This window comes from Talpa europaea, assembly GCF_964194135.1.
Source record: "Talpa europaea genome assembly, chromosome: 3".
NCBI classification, from domain to species: domain Eukaryota; kingdom Metazoa; phylum Chordata; class Mammalia; order Eulipotyphla; family Talpidae; genus Talpa; species Talpa europaea.
The window spans coordinates 38051550-38071243 of NC_140069.1; the positions used below are offsets into that span (position 1 = coordinate 38051550).

Genomic DNA, 19694 nt, shown 5'->3' on the forward strand with positions numbered 1-19694 from the left:
AATTCCTCTTTATAATGAAATTTCACTCTTTAGTGTTAGTTCTACTCCTGTGAAAACCAGTCTTCAAGATGAGCCCCCCAAAATCCCCACCTTGAGATAGCCACACCTTTACAGATTAATAAGTCTGCTAATAGTCAGAGGTATGAAATTGGAAGGGAATTCAGGCTAAGTCGAGCCTTGAGAGCACTGCAGCCTCATCAGAAGTGTGCTTGCAACCTACTGAGACCTTGAACCACATGCACCCGGCCTTGTAGATCCTTGATCTTAAGAAATTGTGAGAAAATGTTTGTTTTCTGAAAATTGATAAATCTGGTGGGGAAATTTGTTATGCAACAATAAATAACTAATAGTACTCTTTAATGACATTTAGTTATGTTATTTTAACCTGAAGAGCTATGTTCTGAACAGAAGTTATTCTTTTGGAGGAAAAAACTGTACTTCTCTATTACCACCACTAGATGACAGGATACTGAATTACACATAACATGGAACCTTGCATGTAAGGTCCCATAATTATATGTTAAAACTATTATATGTTGATATAATATTATAGTTATATTGTACTACACTAATTATAACAATAATTATAGTCATTGAACATTGTTGATGTTACTTGTACTGTTCATAGTGCTTTACATGAATGAAGTTATTCAGAACACTAAGACATTATTATTTCAATTTCTTAGATAGGAAAACTGGGGGGACCATGAGATTAAGTAACTCTCCTAAGTCATAGAGATGTTAAGTGATGTTATAAGGACTTAACTCTAAATAGTCCATTTTCAAAATCAAGCTCTCAGGAGGTTACGATCAAGGTGTAAACTGGGGGCAGTGTCATCTCCAGGCTCAGCAGGGATTTGCATAATCTGTCCCTAAATTCACTCATACATTTGTCAGCTGGCCTTTGTTCTTTGGTCTATTGTCAGAGTTTCTTTCCTCACCACAAGAATTTACTTCATTAGTGAGTTTAAAATTAGATCATGCCATACAGGTTTTTTCCCCCATCCAGCAACCTATCATAAATATTTTCTCATGTTACTAAACATATTCCTAACTATCATGTTTTAAGACATTATATGCAAATTGCCACCTTGAAGAGACAGAATTGCTTTAGGCAAATCAGTCAAAATATAGTGAAACAGTCTCTCACTTTATCTTTAATTTATGCACTAAGACAGGAAACTTCATTCACCCTGATGGCTGTTGGCTTCTTTGATCATCTACTATAAATGACAACAGAGAATACCTACAATGTATTATTATGTTCTAATATTTATCTTCCTTTTTTATAAGATAACCACTTTGTAAACTTTTCCTTTTACAAAAGCAAAATACTGTCCTTAGTAATAAATGTAGAAATACGCAAGTTAACATGATAATTTACCAAATTAATGAAGAAAAAATATTTTCAATAATTGAAAAATCCTTTATCACTTGCTGAATTGTCATTATTTTTTGTAAGGTGCTGTAATACTGAGAAATAGTCTGCCAAGTATAGCAGGAAAGCTTCTGCCATCTTGAGTTTCACACAAAGGCATCCTACTTAGAGACATTATTTGTTTATGGGAAGAAAGCTCAGAGAGTAGCTTTGTACTACTGGTTCCATGCATCATTGTGTATGTGAAATTGACTTAAAAGAGCCCCATGCTAGTTGTCATTACAAACACAAATCCTACACCTGGGGAAAAAGGAAGTCGATAAGATGAACACCTTCAAACTGAAGTCTCAGGCTGTGAGATCCCTTTAGAGAAGATTAATCCTAGTAGGGGGCCTCTAAAGCTAAGGCAAACTGAAAAATAAGATCGCAGCTGTTCCAAGAGGAAATAATTTTGAATGAAGCAAATTCTTCATGTTATTTGTTAGAAATGTCTTTTGGGTATATCTTTTTACTTTTAAGATACAGGAAGGAAAAAATGTGTAGGGAGCCAAGTATATCACTCCTGTGATACCCTTAATTTCTTGTTTTGCTCCATTTAGTTTAGTAAAGTGTACTAGAGATTAACAATAGAATATAAGATGTTTATAATTTTTTTATATTTCCACAAATGTTCATGTAAGAGGTAAGAGAGAAATGAGCTCTTCCTAAATGATAGCTCAGTCTTTAATGAGTTTTTGATTTGGCATAATTCCTTAAATCCTTCTGTGAAATATTCTTTAGGGATTTGATTATAACTTGTGGAATATACCTTTTACAAATCAAGTTACTTAAATCAATTTGTGAAATTTCATCCAGAGTGTTATTCTAGCAAGTTTCTAGGGATTCAAAATTCCTATTGCCCAGAACACTTTCTAGAATTTAACTAAATGTGCTTTCTAATTATGCTTTTAAAAAGCATTTTCTACGATGGAACGACACTGAATGGTTGGAGTGATGTATTATACATTATTATGAATGTTACAGCAGATTATATAATTAGGAGTTCATTAAAACTGGCCTTAGGTCCTCTCTGGTGGCACAAGGGGTTAAGTCTCAGCACTATGAAGCTATCTGCAGCCACTGCAGAGCACACATTCCATCCTGCCTGCCAGGGAGCTGACCTACAGAGCGCAGCAGACCTCTTCTGTCACCTGCTGCTCCCCTGAGCAGTGTCTTTCAGTCAATCTGTCTGTTCTGTTACCCATTCTGTCTCTGGTCTCTTCCCCCCTTCCCCCCCACCCCAGTCTTGTATGCATAAATAAATAAATCTTAAGAAAAGTAAGACATAAAGCCCATACAATATCCTTCATAGACTCATATAAATTTATATGTTCATGTTCTCAATTTGTAGATGAGAAAACAGAGGCCCAGAGAATTAAGTTCAGGCTCCTGATCTCTCCTCCAATTTGCTTTTACCAAGTCAAACACTGGGTACCCCTAGGTGCTCAGTGCAGATAAAGGCAGCCTGAGAAGTGAGCTCGCCTCCCCAGACTTATCTTCCTAACAAAGACCTCACAGTGGGGTTTCTTTCAGAGTCTGCCCTGCGGGTGGGTAGCTCAGTCCCCGCCCACTCTAAGCTGTTTTGGGGATAAAAGGACACCTGCCCCAGGCCCCTCTTTAAAGCTGGAGTGATGGGTTGTGGCGCTAGCCAGAAGGTGGCCCCGGGACCACCCACTTTGGCCTGGGTCAAGCGGGAAGGTCAAAGTCAATCCAACCCGGGAGGCCCCCCGCCCGAGACCCTGGCTGAGGTGGCTCAGAGGATGCAGGTGGCCCGCTTCAGAGCCAAGTTCGACCCCAGGGTTCTTGCCAGGTAAAGCTTTGTGTGAAGTGCCAACTGAGAGTTGGCATGGATGGAGGGCTGGAGGGAGGAAAAGGGGTGGCTAGGTTGAGTAAGATTAGCCACTGATGGAGAAAACCTTAAAATTCCTCTCAGCTCGAGTAAATCCAAGACAGGCTTATTTCTGATTACAGGCCCCTGTTCCCCTAAATTTTCTTTACCCCTTTAAGATACATCTACCACCAGGTAATGTCTTTCTCAAGTACTTGGACACCATCTTTTTGGGACCATCTTTTTGGAATGAAGGCGTCGGGTTCCTATCTCCACGCTCTGGCATGGTGGGAAGCTAAATTTTATAATTACCGATGAGCAAACTCAAGAGGCTTAATCACAATCACAAACCCTGTAGCAGCAAGGAAAGGGAGGGGATCACTGTACTCAGAGCTGGAGAAGGGGAAAGGCCTCCCAGCCCCTGACAGGGTCTACATATAGGCCTGGTTTGTGAAGGATCTACTAAATTCTAGAAAATGAGATCATAGTCAAATAGAAACAGTCCTTCCAATTAGCCAGACTTCAGATCCACTCCTGTTTCTTTCACTATGTGACTGTGACAACGACCCTTAACCTTTTTCCTTCCTCAGTTTCAGTCTTTGTAAAATGGGAATAATACTGATACCGGAATTGTCAGGCCTAGTCTCTCAGCCAGGAACGGATCCCAGGCTGCAGGGCAGCACTGAGCCCCGGCCACTAGACCCCCACGTGTTGGTGTCTCACAAAGCCGCAGCAGGGACTTCGCAGACGCTCAGGCAAGTAAGCAAGAAGAGGCAGGTCAGGTTTGTTTAGAAGAAAAAGTTTATTGAGGAGGAAAAGAGCAGAAATAAAGTGGGACTCCCAGGCCAGGGAACCAGGTCTGGGAGGGGCAAGGAAGCCAAAGTAGAGTCGTGTCTTAGGGAATATAAACCTTTTTTCCCTCATTATTCTAAAGCTGCCCCAGTCTCTTTGTGATTGGTCAGTTCTCCGCTGTCTCACTCAATTTGCTACTGAGTGGGGATCTTCATATTCCTTATCTAACAGCTTTCTCTTTCCCCATTTGTTGCATCTTTAAATTTATGGCCCAGTCTTCTGGATGGGCATCCCTGCATTGAAGTTAAACAGCTGCCCTTTCAATGTGACCATAAATTAAACCACTCTCCATTTCTCCAATCTCCGCCTCCCTTTACCACCTGAAGGAAACCAGGACCAGCATTAACAATGTTGTCCTTGGTCCTGGCATGTTTGTTTTCCTAATGGAATGGGTTACTTTCCCTTGCTTGTCCTTATCTCTGAAGCCTCCCTAAATTTTTCAGAGGTCCCCTCCTGCACTATCCCTAAAACTGCCTAATAACCCTAGCTTGCCCTGTCTCAATACCTACCCCTTATGAATGTTGTGAAGATAATTACATGTGAATTATGCCAAGAGCTCATTTAGATATTCATATAATACTTAATACTATTGTCCTCATGAAGCACATGAAAGATTTAAATGACTCTGTGTAGGAAATCATGAAGAGTGGCTGAGTGATTGGCCTGAGAAAAAGTTTCCTCAGAGGAAGGAAATCATGAATCTCCTCAAATTCTGCTATGTTTATGGGACATAATGGCGGGTGGGTTGACTGTCTTCTCATGGACATTTCTCGTCCTAGAATTGAATGCTCATTTCATCACAGAGCCATATCCTGGTCTCCTTCTAACTTCTAGTACTTGTTGATCAGTCTAGTAACTGCTAAGCTTAGAGAAGAGCAAAGCTGGCTGATTCAACTGTATGTGAATCTGAGTGGGTAGGAGAGCTTGTCCAATCTGAATAGGTTAAACATCATCTCTGGTCATCAGTAGCCTGCAAATGAGCTGCTCTGGTCAAGGCTTTATCCACTCTCATAACCTCTACCTCCCTAGTGGTCACAGTCCCTTGATGCATGAAAGGGTCATAGGAGCAGAGAAACTCAACATTGTAAAGTGTTTAGAGACAAATTCAAGACTCTTAACTGATGAAGAGCTGAGCTCCAGAACATTGACCTTTGTAAGATAATGGTATGATTGGATCCAAAACATAGTTGTCTTTTTTTTTTATATTGTGATTTCATTTATAATTCTACTCTCATATAATAGAGATGACAGAATCAAACTATATTTAAATCTAACTTTCTTCTTGGGAGTTCATCACAATTACTTGTGATGTTATAATTATTGACTCCATGTTTCAGTTTACACATATTCAAAAAATTCCCAGTTTGTAGCAGCTGATATAAAAGCAGCAATTAAAATTTGCATAATCTCTGGGATGATGTAAAAATCATACCACATCGATGATGCAAAGTTGACTTTGAGGCTGCTCTGTAGGGGACGGAGGTGGAGGGGAGAAGTGAAAGAATTGGAATGAATGTTTGATTTGATCCTAATGTTTTCAAAATGATAATTTGGTAATTTGGAAATATTATTATTCAGTGAATTATTTTTTTCTTTCAATATTTATTTGTCTCTCTTTCCCAGGCACTGCACAGGTATAGCTAATCAAATCATAAAAATGGTCACAAGCCATGGTTATGAAGGGCTTCTAAGCAACCCTGCTGCATTATGGGGCATTGCTTATTCAACTTGAAGCCATTTATTTACACTACTCTACATCTTGGCTTAAAGCCTACTGTTTCCTTCAATGCCAAAGTACTAGCATTTCCCTAAACAGTATTGAGTAAGCTCTTTTTATTTGAGCAAGAATGTAATTCTTCAGAACTTTGATAATTTGTCTGATACTGATGATTAATTCCATGAGAAATGGATTTGCCTGCAGTTTTGAGAGCACAGAAATAAATTAGTATTTGCGAAGTCCTTTCATCCACATTAGAGGTCATGCTAAAAACTTGGTTGATCTGCACAGCAATAGAATTTGAATGCCTGTGATTATCTTAAAAATCACACTAGGAGTGCATGCGAACAAACAGCAGAGCTGGAAAGGGACGAGGGGACAAAATCTATTTAAGATTACTAAATTGCTATCTGTTTTGATAAGGTAATTGGCCAGAAAATTAAATGCACTGTGTAGAACAAAGCTGTTTTCTGTAAGCTGGTATAGTCAAATTCCAACTTATTCAGTAAGCACAGGAATATAAGGAGCAAATAATTAGGCCAAAAGAAAATTCCAGGAAGAATAAATCTCACCAAAAGAAATAAGGCTTTAGCACTGATTGATATTTGCATTTATATCTTTGGTATTGGGCCTTCCTGGTGGCACAAGGGGTTAAGTGTCAGCACTATGAAGCTATCCACTGCCACTCCAGCACAAGTTCCAGGAAGGTGACCCACATGGTGCAGCAGACCTCGCCAGTCTCTCCTGCTGCTCCCCTCAGCAATGTATTTCAGTCAATCTGCCAGTTCTGTTCCCCAGTCTGTCTCTGTGAGTTCTTCACCTCCCACATCTGTGGCCTGTATCCCAGTTCTTGTATGCATAAAAAAGAAAATAAATCTTAAATAAATAAATAAATCTTTGGCATTGAGAATGTAACCAGGAGTTACCTTTTACTTTGGTACTTCCTAAGTATATCCTCTTGTCTGACATTCTAACTTGGGAGGAATTTTAATAAAGGAGAAGAATACTAAATTATATGCAAGTAAGGAGATCTGGATTCTAATCCTCACTTCTACAATTTAACCAATCAGTTAACCTGATCTTCAAATTTCTTTCTTTGTGAAATGAGGGGTTGGATTAAATCATTCTCTAATATTCTTTCCAACTGTAAAATCACAATTCTAGCACTTTTTCGACATTCAAAAATAAGGGCAGTGGGTTAAATTTCATAGGTTTCTTAAACGTACATAGACATTTATACAGATAATTCGAATTTAAGATCCTTATTCTTTGAAATCCTAGCAGACATTCTGGCCTTTCTGAGAGATAGTTACTTTCACATTAGCAGCATACATGCCATGTTAACACACTGCTTGCTGCCATAGAAACGGCAACTGCAGGAGGGTAAAGGTCAGGTGGGGGGACTATGGAAAATTACTGGCGGCAGAATGGTCTTAACACCACTCTCGCTAGATTTTTGAAATCTGTCCTTTTACAAGCAAGGGTATGTTTACTTTTTCAAAGACCGTGGATTAAGGAGCTGAGGTAGATGAGAAAGAACTGAGTTGTACCTGGGACTCAGAGCTCACAGGCAAGTAATCTGGAGAAGACTACTTTTTATAGCCTATCTCCTGATATGGTTTCCACCCTCTTTTAAAAAGTTTTAAAGGGCTAAGCTTCTTTAATCCTGTCCAATGATTTGCAGGTATTGTTGCAGAATGACAAATAGAAAGGCTGGAGGGAGGGAAAAAATGGGCAGTAAGAGGTCCTAAAATGTCTCGTAGAAATTTTGGTGAAACTCATATGAAGGGACTGAATTTAAATCCCATCATTTCAACTACAATCTATGTAGTTTTGGGAAATCTCTTAACATTTTTTAACTCTTAATTTCCTCATCTGAGAATAGGGGACAGAGGTACATTATCCAGCAGAGATAAGGATAAGAGTTAAAAAAGAATATATTCCTGGCACATAAAAAGTGGTAGTTATTGTTTGTCTTTCTATTAACTATTTTTACTTACTTGCTCCATTTCAAAAGAGCACTTGGGGTGGGTTTCAAAATTAATGAGCACAATTAAACAATAATAAACAAGGAAGTTGAATAGGGAATATAAAGATAAAAAGTCAATTTTGATCATTTTGAGACTCATCACACACGGCATAACAGATTTGGTTTTTCTCAATAACAGATACGACATCAAGGCTCTTGTTGGGACAGGCAGTTTCAGCAAAGTTGTCAGAGTGGAGCAGAAGAGCACCAAGAAACCTTTTGCAATAAAAGTGATGGAAACCAGGCTAAGAGAAGGCAGAGAAGCCTGCGAATCTGAGCTCACTGTCCTGAGGCGGGTTAACCATCGCTATATTGTCCAGCTCATGGAGATCTTTGAGGCCCAGGACAGAGTTTACGTGGTGATGGAGTTGGCTACAGGAGGAGAGCTCTTTGATCGACTCATTACCCAGGGCTCCTTTACAGAACAGGATGCTGTCAGGATCCTCCAGATGGTAGTTGATGGCGTTAGTTATTTGCATGCATTACGGATAACTCACAGGGACCTAAAGCCTGAAAATCTCTTATATTATCATCCAGGTGCAGAGTCAAAAATTTTAATCACAGATTTTGCTTTGGCCCACTCCGGGAACAAAAGTGGTGACTGGACAATGAGGACACTTTGTGGAACCCCAGATTACATAGCCCCTGAGATTTTGTTAAGGAAACCTTATACAAGTGCGGTGGACATGTGGGCTCTTGGTGTGATCACCTATGTTTTACTTAGTGGATTCCTTCCTTTTGATGATGAAAACCATACAAGACTTTACAGGAAGATTCTGAAAGGCAAATATAATTATACAGGAGAGGTAAGAGATCTTTTTATTCCTACTGAGTTGGTTATCAACTTCTGTACCATTGACATTTAGGAATGGATGACTGTTTATTGGGGTAGGGGAGGGAGATGGGGATGGGGTTGTTCTGTACATTGTTTAGCACTTCCGCTGGTCTCTACCCCCAGATGCCACTAGATACACTGCTGGTAGATCCTGATATCTAGTGGATGTACTAAACATACACTGTCCTCCAGTTGTGACATCCAGAAATATCACCAGGCATTGTCAAATGTCCCCTTTGAGACAAAATCACCTCTGCCTGAGAGCCATTGGTTTCAAGAGAACAAAGGCTTTGATTACTGTCTGTGTTTATCATATGACATTGATAATCAAGTGATTTTGCATTTTTTTTTTCTTCAATCAATGTACAAATCCTGAGCCAACTAAAGTAGACCAATGTGTATTTAGAAGCTCAGCATGGTGCTTGGGTATTTGGTGAGAGATTTTCCCCTTTAAATCTAGATAATTCAAGTCCTTTTTGTAGTGTAGGTTTTCCTCAGTGAAAAGTTTAACCTCACAGCTTGTGTAAAATATTTATCTACTATTTAAACTGAACTCCCAGTGTTCATGAATGTGTTAACTTTTTGTTGTTTTGGGTAAGGAAGGAAAGTTGCCAATGCTTTTTTATGGGAAATCTGACAAAATAGGAAACTCATTTCATGTTTGTGGTCTTGTTTAAAAGACCAAGTATTACTATATGCATCTCTTCAAATACGAGTGCTTTACTATGTATGGGAATAGAGTCTCAAAGTTTCTGGCAAGGGAAGAAAGCCTATCACTGCTGTGTCTTGCAGGAAGGTGGGGAGTTTCTGGAGGGAAATTTCACATTCCAAGCAGACTCAACAAAATATGCAAAAACACATATAAGGGAATATTAACTAATAAAAAAAGAATTTTAGACTGTGTAGGTGCATGTGAAAGTGTATTTTTATAGATATCTTGTCAAGCAGTATGGTTAAGAGCAGTGGTTAAGAGCACAATCTGAAAAATACTCACCTTCTTCTACTCCCACCTCTGCCATTTTACTAACTGTGACTTTCAACGTGTTTTTAAATTTTCTCTGTATCTCGGTTTCTTCATCTGTAAAGTGTTAATGATAATAGTGTTTGCCTATCAAGGTGGTCATTGTGTGTCTACTTAACAGAGTGGTGAAGATTCAATAAACTAAGAAATGTAAAGTGCTTGGCATAGTTTTACATGTTAGTACATGCATAGTCAGAGCTATATATGTGCTCACTGTTTCTTATTCTTACTATTAATATGGGAAATAGCAACTATAAGCTTGAATCTTGCTTAAGTATTAGTTGCATAAGTATAAATAGGCATATAAATGTAATTTACAGTACAAACTACTTATTCCTTCTTTTAATTGGAATAGTAAGAAAAATGTGAGACTTTAATGCCAGCATTTTATTGCTAATGATAAATTTTTATACATTTTGACTGATCATATTCCACTATATCATAGTAATTTTTTTTTGGTATGAAATAGATTGATAATAAAACGAGTCATATAAACATATTAGTGTACTGACAAGGATAAACATTGGTATTAAAACATTTTTTTTTAAATCCCACATGGATATTGATAGAAAATGATCATGATCTGCTTAGATTCACCTGTGACTGTTATATTGTTAGGAAAATGTTATTGATACACTCTCTTAGGAGTTGCACATCTAGTGGATTACGCTTCTTTTTGCCAGCCACAACCTCAACTTCTTTCTATCTCCTTCTTGCCATAATTGCTTTTATTTTTTCTTTACCACATCTTCATCATTCAGGTTATTAAATAAGAAAACAAGAGAGGAGAGCAAAAGATTTGGTATTTTAATTTTCTTATTATTCATGAGTAGAATTTCAGTAATGAACATTATGCCACATTTCAATTAATGCATAAATCTTGTAATTTGGTTCTCATTCCTGTGATTTATACTTATGCTCCCCAGAAATGTGGTGCTCAAAATTTTTAAATGTTATTTTTATTTTAAAAATTATTTTAAGGAAAACTATTTTAGTATTTATGAAATCTTTCAAAACATAATTTGTATTCTGCTTGTCACTTTCTTGATCTCTGCTCTAACCACCTTAAATCGAACAGGTAGATAACTTCTCTTAGACTCAATCACAGTATTTCTAGGAATAGAAATAGTGGTGGTGAAGTTCATTTTGACTATTTAGCATAAGGGATAGTGATTAGATGTAAGTAGTTCCCTACTTCCTTGATTATGTTGCAGTACTTGACCTTGATATCATTAACAAATTCCTAGAGTTGAGTAAAAAATAACTCTCAGTGTCAAGTTTTTGCAAATATAGAAATACTTGGTTATATTATGTTTACATTGTTTATATCATGGTTTATGAGGTTTATAAGGTAGAAACTAGTTCTAAATGTATACTATATATAGAATGGTTAACAGTAGATTTAGAGGCAAAGGCCAATTCAGTTTTTTGTTATTTTTCTCATGCATGTTCTTTCTTTTGGAGGAAAATGAAACTTGTTCTTTTTAACCTCTAGAGCTTTGAAACATGACAGGTACTCAAAAGAAAATTCAGCTCTACCCAATCCTCTTTGTATTTCTGTTTTCCTTAAGAGTAAAGAACTGGAAGCATCCCTTCCCTCGTTTCAAGAACCTAATATTCATTAAAACTACTGTCTTTGGAGGGTTAGCTGGTACTTTGAAAGCTCTTAGTTCAAGGATTTGAAAAATTGCTTATCCAGCTACTAAAAAATAGATATTTGTAGTTTTCAGAAAATTAAACCCACTGATAATTACCTTGTACTCCAATAAGCTCTATATTTAGCATGTTTTAACATTAATTACAATACTTAAAATTTAAGGATTGCATCTGAAATTGTTAGGACAGAATCTATGTTTTGTGTGCATGTTTGTAATGACTAGCTTTTTAGTAATTATTTTTAATAATGATTCTCTGTGGGGATTTTTCAAAGGGACCAAGAAACATGAACGCTTTGAATAGTCATAGGAACATTATTCCTTCCTTAAACTAGTGAATTGGTCATTTTTTACATTAATCTTATGCATAAGCTATTGCATTGGCTCTGTTAAGCAGTATTCACAAAATGGAAAGGATGAAAGTCTGAATCTTGAGGGTGTGTGGGGAATCTTCATGGGCTTGGGTAAAGAGGGGAAACCATAAGATACAAAGCTATTTGTGACCCCTAGATAAGAGAACCCTGAAGTGAAAATTTAATTTGAGAGCTGATATAGAAAATTAGGTAAGGAAGTGGGGCTTGGTTGCCAAAACAAGAAGAAGGCAGGAGAAGAGACAGTACCAGGCTGAGAGGAAAATGGAGGAGACTGTTGAAGAATAAATCAACACGCTGACTCTTTTGAAGACTTGTGCTTGGGTCCACATGAAGAGAAAATTGTTCTTTAAGAAATTGAAAAGCATAAACTGCAATTGTTCCTAACTTCTTTGTTTAAAGACAAAAGAGTCAACATATCAACAGAATATCATATACCATCCCTATAAATTCCCTTTTCTCCTCCAAAGCTAATAAATAGCACAACTGATAGTATTAAATTTCAATTTTATACCTTTCTTTTGTTACTGTCTTTTACAGTTTAGCCAATTTCTAAATTGGAGAGGACAAAACAATAGGCAAAGATCCAGATGAGGAAAGGAGGAAAGAAGAAAGAAAAAAAGGGCTGATTGTCCACAATATTGCAATTCACTTGCAGCTCAATTAATTGAGTGACCTTGGGATAAAATAAAGCCTTACCTTTCTTTTTCACATGCTCATTGCTTCTGACACAGATCATTTTATTTGAGGGCCCATTTTATCATTAATAGTCAGTAGAGATGAGGGATTTTGAATAATGTCATTTTAGAGTTTTCTATATATGGTCTATATATGTGTCAATAAAAAAACTGAGGAGTTAAATTGTGATTTAATAGTAACAAGAACAAGAATGAGAAAAATCTACATAATATTTTATACTTTGAAAACCATTTTTCACATACTTGATCTAATGGTCCTAATAGCAAACTTGGGAAGAGATATGATGATCCCCATTTTTCTTTTCTTTTCTTTAAGATTTATTTATTTATGTATGCAAGAGCTGGGGTACAGGCCAGAGGTGTGGGGGGATGAAAGGATTCACCACAGGCAGAGTGGGGAACAGAACAGTCAGATTGACCGAAGTACATTGCTGAGGCGAACAGCGGATGAGTCGGGAGAGGTCTGCTGCACCATGTGGGTCCTGCTGCAGAGGCTGTGGGACAGCTTCATAGGTTGCGTCTTAACTACTGCGCCACCATGGAGGCCCTGATCCCCATTTTTCTGATGAGGAAACAGCTGTGATTTACAGCTTTGTGTGGCCGTACAACTTCCCCAATCTAGACCTACTTCCTTCAATCACAAGCTTTTTTGACAATTTCACTTTGAGGCTCCTGAGAAAAGCCAAACAGAAATTTTCAAGGCCAAGAGTGGGGATGACTGAATCAAAGAAGGAAAATGATGAGAAAAACTTCATTGAATGCAAAGTGGATGTGAAAACTGGTGAAGGGAGTGATTGATGCCTTCAAGGGACAGTTAGTCCAGGGCAGCAATCTGATTCAATAAGTGGTCTTCAAATTGTTTTCAGTCACATGACTCTATTAGCTTAAAAAAAAAAAAAAAGGAGCTTGCATATCCACTTAATACTGAGTTACATATTGAGCATGCATATTAAATACACATGTGTATGTTAATTTGTTTTTCACTTAAGAAAACATAGACAAAATTGTGCACAATATGACCAAATGAAGCAGAAGTTCTGACATTTTCTTTCTGTACCTGCCCTAATATGCAGCATGAAATTGACTCCTAGGTTCTTGCCAGTTGTTCTTTATGGCTTAGGAACCCTGTAATTTATAATCCATGTTTGAATAATGAACTTTGGCTAAAGAACTTTTATTCCAGGATACCACTTACCTTATTTTCAGCAATTGCATTTTAAATGTATATTCATTTGAGTTCATCTTAATGAGCTCTCCATAAATCTCACTTCACATATTTTATATTCTTTCCCGAAAGATTCAGTTGCATGCCTTATAATGTTCCATTGGAGACATCTAATTTAGCCTTCATTTAAGCAGTCTTGAGTCCAGATAAATGTGTCTGGATTCAGGGCCAAATAGATGTCTAGCCAGAAGAAGAAGACGTGCCACGTGTCAGGCACTGATGTGCTTTGTCTAGACTCCTGCAGGCTTTACGTTTGATTTTCCTTACATTTGAATATTTGGCAAATGCGTTCAAATATTGAATGCATTTTGACAATATTTTGGAGACAAATATTTCTCATATTTCATTTAACTAAATAAACTGGGGGAAAAAAAAGTAATTCCTTTAATGGTTTCTTTTGATTCAAATTTCTTCGTAGACTAAGAAATTGGACAGTGGGGTCTACGTGTGGAATCTGATTCTTCATTATGCAAGGACAAAGGCAGTATGTTGTAAAGATTTGGTTATCTTTTTTTGGTGAGATCACAATTTTCAAAAAATTCATACAGAAACAGAAATTGCTGTTTGAGAAATAAGCAAATATACGGACAATTTTCTCAGTGTTTCACTTTTGTAGGTAATGAGGGATACAACACTGTAGTTTTTTCAAGAGATGTGCCATGTGTTAGCAGGTAATGCAGAAAACAAGTTCGAATATAAAATATTAATCTTCTCCTTCCTCACAAAAGTCACTATGAATTACAATTACTGTACTTGAAGTAGTTATAATAGTTATAAATATTTCCAGAGCAAGTCCCTGAAACATCAGCTAGCTGGTGGCATGCATTGCACCCTGTTGCGGTGCTGCTCTAGGCTGAATTCCACTTATAGTTGAACTGATTGAGAAGAACAAGGGTCCTGTGCATTTAAAGGAAATGCAGGGGCCTCCCTGGTGGTGCAAGGGGCTACAACACAACCTATGAAGCTATCTGCAGCCACTGCATCACAAGTTCGATCCCCAGCCAGGGAGCTACCCACATGGCGCAGCAGACCTCTCCTCACTTGCCCGCTGCTTTCCTCAGCAGTGTATTTCAGTCAATCTGCCTGTTTTATACCCCACTTTGTCTCAGGTGAATCCTCTCACCCCCCCACACCTCTGGCCTGTACCCTGGTTCTTGTGTGGATAAATAAATAAATCTTAAAAAAAAAAGTAAAGGAAATGCAGTGTAGGTGGACTCTTCTCTGAAGTGCCTTTACTCTTCCTCCATTTCTCTCTTCAGTCTGTGGAGATAGAGGTGTCCTAAGTCTAGTGTATGCTTTCTTTCTTTCTTTTTTTTTTAAAGATTTATTTATTTAATACAAGAACCGGGGTGCAGGCCAGATGTGTGGGAGGGTGAGAGGATTCACCAAAGACAGAGTGGGGAACAGAACAGGTAGACTGATGAAATACACTGCTGAGGGGAGCAGCAGGTGTGACAGGAAAGGTCTGCCGCACCATGTGGGACCCTCGCCGGCTGGCTGGGATTGAACCTGCGTTGCAGAGGCTGTGGACAGCTTCACAGCGCGGCACTCAACCGCCTGTGCCGCCAGGGGAGGCCCTAGTGTACGCTTTCAAAGGAAGATGAAAGTTGATAATTTCTTGATCTAGTCACTTTCCACCCTGCTCATCCTTGGAGTTCCAGAGACTCCAAGATGACCAGAATGTAGTAAATACATTGTGATATTGGCACAGGTCCCAAAGACAGCTCCTTTTCCTTGTCCAGCTAATGTTAATATGATGTGGGAACTATCATTGCTGAGAGCGGCATGCTGCGCAGATTTGTGGAAAGAATCCTCATGCACCGGACAGAGAATTTCTGTGTTTATTTCCCTTTTGCTAAAGAGATTATATCTCTCTTAAAAGTGGATTTTTAGGTTCATTGTATATTTAGTGACATATTATACAAATTGCTTATTTGAAAGTATTTTGGATTTGATATGCATTGATAGTTAGCAATAAGATTATGTGTGTTTATGTTTTTTTAGTTTAATTTTATTTTTCTCAGCCTTGGCCAAATATTTCGCATTTGGCGAAGGACTTTATAGACAAACTACTGATTTTGGAAGCTAGTCATCGCATGTCAGCTGGGCAGGCCCTGCATCATCCCTGGGTGATGACCATGGCTGCAGGATCTTCCAGGAAGAATCTTCAGAGGGTCATTTCCCAGAATCTGATGAAGAGGCCATCTCCCCACTCTCAGAGTCCTGGATCTGCACAATCTTCTAAATCACGTTCTTATCACAAATCAAGGAATACATGGAGCAAGAAAAACTTCAGGTTGGAAGAATCATCACTCTCTGCACTTTTGTGAACAGATAAAGTTTAAAACCACTTGATCTAAATTTAAGCCAGAGCCATTAATTTCATTAGTAGCTTTAAATCATCACTGACCATTTCTTAGCGATGAAGACATCCTACAGGTCATGCATGTGGGAGCATGTGGTTATTGCCGAATGTTGTTGACCTTAGCTTTTAACATTTTTTTGGTCTATAATTTCCCCTATGCCTATATTTATTTCCCAGTATATGCTGCTGTAAAAGAAGAATGGTACAACAAATGCTAAATATGTAATTGGAAATAGTAGGTGAAGAAAATCTGTTAAGAATTGAGTGATTTAGGACCTCCCTGGTGGCGCAGGCGGTTGAGTGTAGTGCTGTGAGGCTGTCCGCAGCCTCTGCAGTGTGGGTTTGATCCCTGTTGGGCGGCCAGTGAGAATCCCACATGGCACAGCAGACCTCTCCTGTCTCTCCTACTGCTCCCCTCAGCAGTGTCTTTCAGTCAATCCACCTGTTCTGTTACCCACTTTGTCTCTGGTGAATCCTCTCACCCCCCAGACCTCTGGCCTCTACCCCAGTTCTTGTATACATAAATAAATAAGATTTTTTTTAAAAAAGAATTGAGTGGATTAAATAAGAGGGAAAATATAGGATTAAGGGATATGTATAAGAAGGAATAATGAATCAGAGACATATAACAGACATTAGCTACAGGGAACAAAAATATTTATCCTGAAATTACGGATTTAAGGCCAAGGTATGGTAGCCACTAGGTAAATTCAAGGTATTAACAAGTGTCAATTTCTTTTTTTTTTTTTAAAGATTTATTTTTTATTTATTTATGTAAGCACTGGGTACAGTCAGAAGCGCGGGAGGGCGAGAGAATTCACCAGAGCCAGAGCGGGGAACAGAACAGGCAGAAGGACCAAAATACACTGCTGAGGGGAGCAACGGGAGGCAGGAGAGGTCTGCGCGCCATGTGGGACCCTCCTCTGGTGGCCGGAGAGCAGCCGGGGATCGAACCGGCGCTGCAGAGGCTGCGGGCAGCTTCACAACCCAGCGCTCAACCGCTGCGCCACCAGGGAGGCCAACAAGTGTCAATTTCATGTAAGAAAATGGTTATGGAAATCATTAATTATGGGGCATACAAAGAAGCTTAGAGGCAACAAAACTAAAAATAACCATGTGGACTACCTCAAACTAAAAATCTGCACAGTAAAGAAAGCAATTAGCAAAATAAAAATGCAACCTAAAGAATGGGAGAAAATATTTGCAAATCATATATCTGATAATAGATGAATCTCCAAAACATATAAGAATCAATGGTAAAAAACCTAATAACCCAATTAAAAAAAAATTGAGGACTTGACTAGAAATTTCTCCAAAAAAGAGCTACAAATGGCCATAAGTACATGAAAAGATTCTCAATATTATTAATAAAGAAATGCAAGTCAAAACCTCATGAGAAATCACATCATTCCTACTTTTTTTTTTTTTTTAAAAGATTTATTTATTTATTTATACAAGCACTGGGTATAGTCAGTAGCGCGGGAGGGTGAGAGAATTCACCAGAGCCAGAGGGGGGAGCAGAGCAGGCAGAGGGACCGAAGTACACTGCTGAGGGGAGCAGGAGAGGTCTGTGCGCCATGTGGGACCCTCCTCTGGTGGCAGGGGAGCAGCCGGGGATCGAACCAGCGCCACGGAGGCTTCAGGCAGCGTCGCAACCCAGCGCTCAACTGCTGCGCCACCGGGGAGGCCCCATTCCTACTTCTAAACAAAGTCATTGAAAACAAGACTAGTTTTATGTTTTGTTACATGATATTTTACTATGTTAAATGAAGGTATAGATTAGTATTAAAGTATGCTCTCATTTGTGTGAAAAAATATATCCAGAAGCTTGAAAGATTTCTAAGAATTTGATAAAGATAGTTATCTCTGGGTGAAAAAGAATGGACAGTCTGGGGTGGAATGGGAAGGTTTACCTTCATTTTATACTTGTCTCTATGTTAAAAAAATTTTTTTTAAAGATTTACTTATACAAGAACTGGGGTACAGGCCAGCTGTACGGGAGGGTGAGAGGATTCACCAGAGACAGAGCGGGGAACAGAACTGGCAGACTGACTGAAATACACTGCTGAGGGGAGCAGCAAGAGACAGGAGAGGTCTGCTGCACTATGTGGGTATCTCACCAGCCGGCTGGGATTGAACCCACGCTGCAGAGGCTGTGGACAGTCCTGCGCTCAAACACCTGCACCACCAGGGAGACCCTATGCTTAAAAATTTTAATTGATATATTTAAGTCTATAATAAAAAGAAAATTCAATTAAATTGCAAGTGGACAAGCAAAAACAAAACAAAAAAAGCAAAAGGAGAAGCTTGAATAAGCAAACTTAGAGAAATTTGGACCTGACTAATCAGATATGAAAATTGGTTTTTGATGATTGAATATTTTCTGTATTTGCTACTTGTCTCATTATCTCATTTACTTCTAACAACAAACCTATGAAATTAATATTACTCTTAATTTTGCTTTACAGATGAGGAAACTTAGACTGAGATGGGCAATAACTTTTTCATGGTCACACAGCAGGTAAATAGCAGATATGAAATTTGAAACTCAGAACTCCTTCAGACTTTGTTGGATCACTTCTAGGACATACAATGCTAAAGGCAGCCTCAGATGCCTTAAATATTGTCTATATTGGCACAAAGAAATAGTGGAATACAATTTGACTTGAATCTATAATTTTCATGGATTGTTTGCCTATATATGTTAGCTTACAATGTTGTTTTTTGTTTTTTAATCAAGGGTAGACATAAAGAGCCCACCTGCAGGCATCCTTTATTCCAATACCAGAATTAGATTACTGGGGGGGCCAACAGAGAACGGTTAATGGAGAGGATGAAGTGGGGTTCAGGACAGCTAGATCAGGGCTAGGAAAAAGGCTCAGAGCTAAACAGGCAGAGAGTTTGGAATCCAGGAAGGTTATCTGGGCAGCAGAGACTAGAACAGATAGGTCAGGAACCCAGGTAGAGGGAGACAGATAATAAGGACTCCGATACTCTGAGAGGAGCTTGACACTCCGTCCATGGTTAGGATTGTTTCCATGGTAATCAGGGGTCATTAGTGAGAGAAGCCGCAGGATGGATGATTGTGAGAAAAACAGTGGCTCTCAACGTCTACCTTTGTGACTACCTTTGTGACCTTACTTATCTTTGAAATCATTTACCCTGGTCATTTGTACTTAGCAGGTACTCAGTGTTTGAAAATGAAATGTGGATTGTTCCTTGCTTTCTCTTACCCCAGTTTCTCCTGCGTGGCAAGGTAATCAGTCAAATTTCTAACCAGCTATATTTCCCTAAATTTTAGGTTTGAATGAAATATTTTGATAATTCTACAAATGAGATGTCACTTAACTCCTGTTTGTAGCGAACTCCTGAGAAGACTTAACTAGGACTTTTTTGGTGTGTTTTAACCCTCTTCTACCATCTTCTGGTGAAATTGGGTATTGCAAATCTATTTGTTAATATCTGGCTATTCTTTACTTGATCAGAGTAAGTGTGAATAGGATGAAATGATTATTTACAGCACCCAGATTATTTTTAAAGATACATGATATTTCAAGCCAGAAAGAAAAAGAAAAATACCGGATGGTCTCACTCATAGCAGGAATCTAGAAAACTTAAATAAGGGACCAGGAAAATGAATAACTATAAGAAAGTGAAAATCAAAATCAACAAAAAACTATG

The 19694-nt window shown here is 38.4% G+C and overlaps 1 protein-coding gene across 1 annotated transcript; it reads left to right on the top strand.

Moving 5' to 3' along the window:
- Nucleotides 1-3048: 3048 nt before the first annotated feature.
- PSKH2 (protein serine kinase H2) lies at nucleotides 3049-15978 on the top strand (the record flags this gene model as incomplete). The annotated part of the gene is made up of 3 exons (XM_084230327.1): nucleotides 3049-3227; nucleotides 7983-8649; nucleotides 15673-15978. 3 exons carry the CDS (start codon nucleotides 3049-3051, stop codon nucleotides 15976-15978), a joined length of 1152 nt encoding a protein of 383 aa, XP_084086453.1.
- Between the last annotated feature and the right edge of the window lie 3716 nt (nucleotides 15979-19694).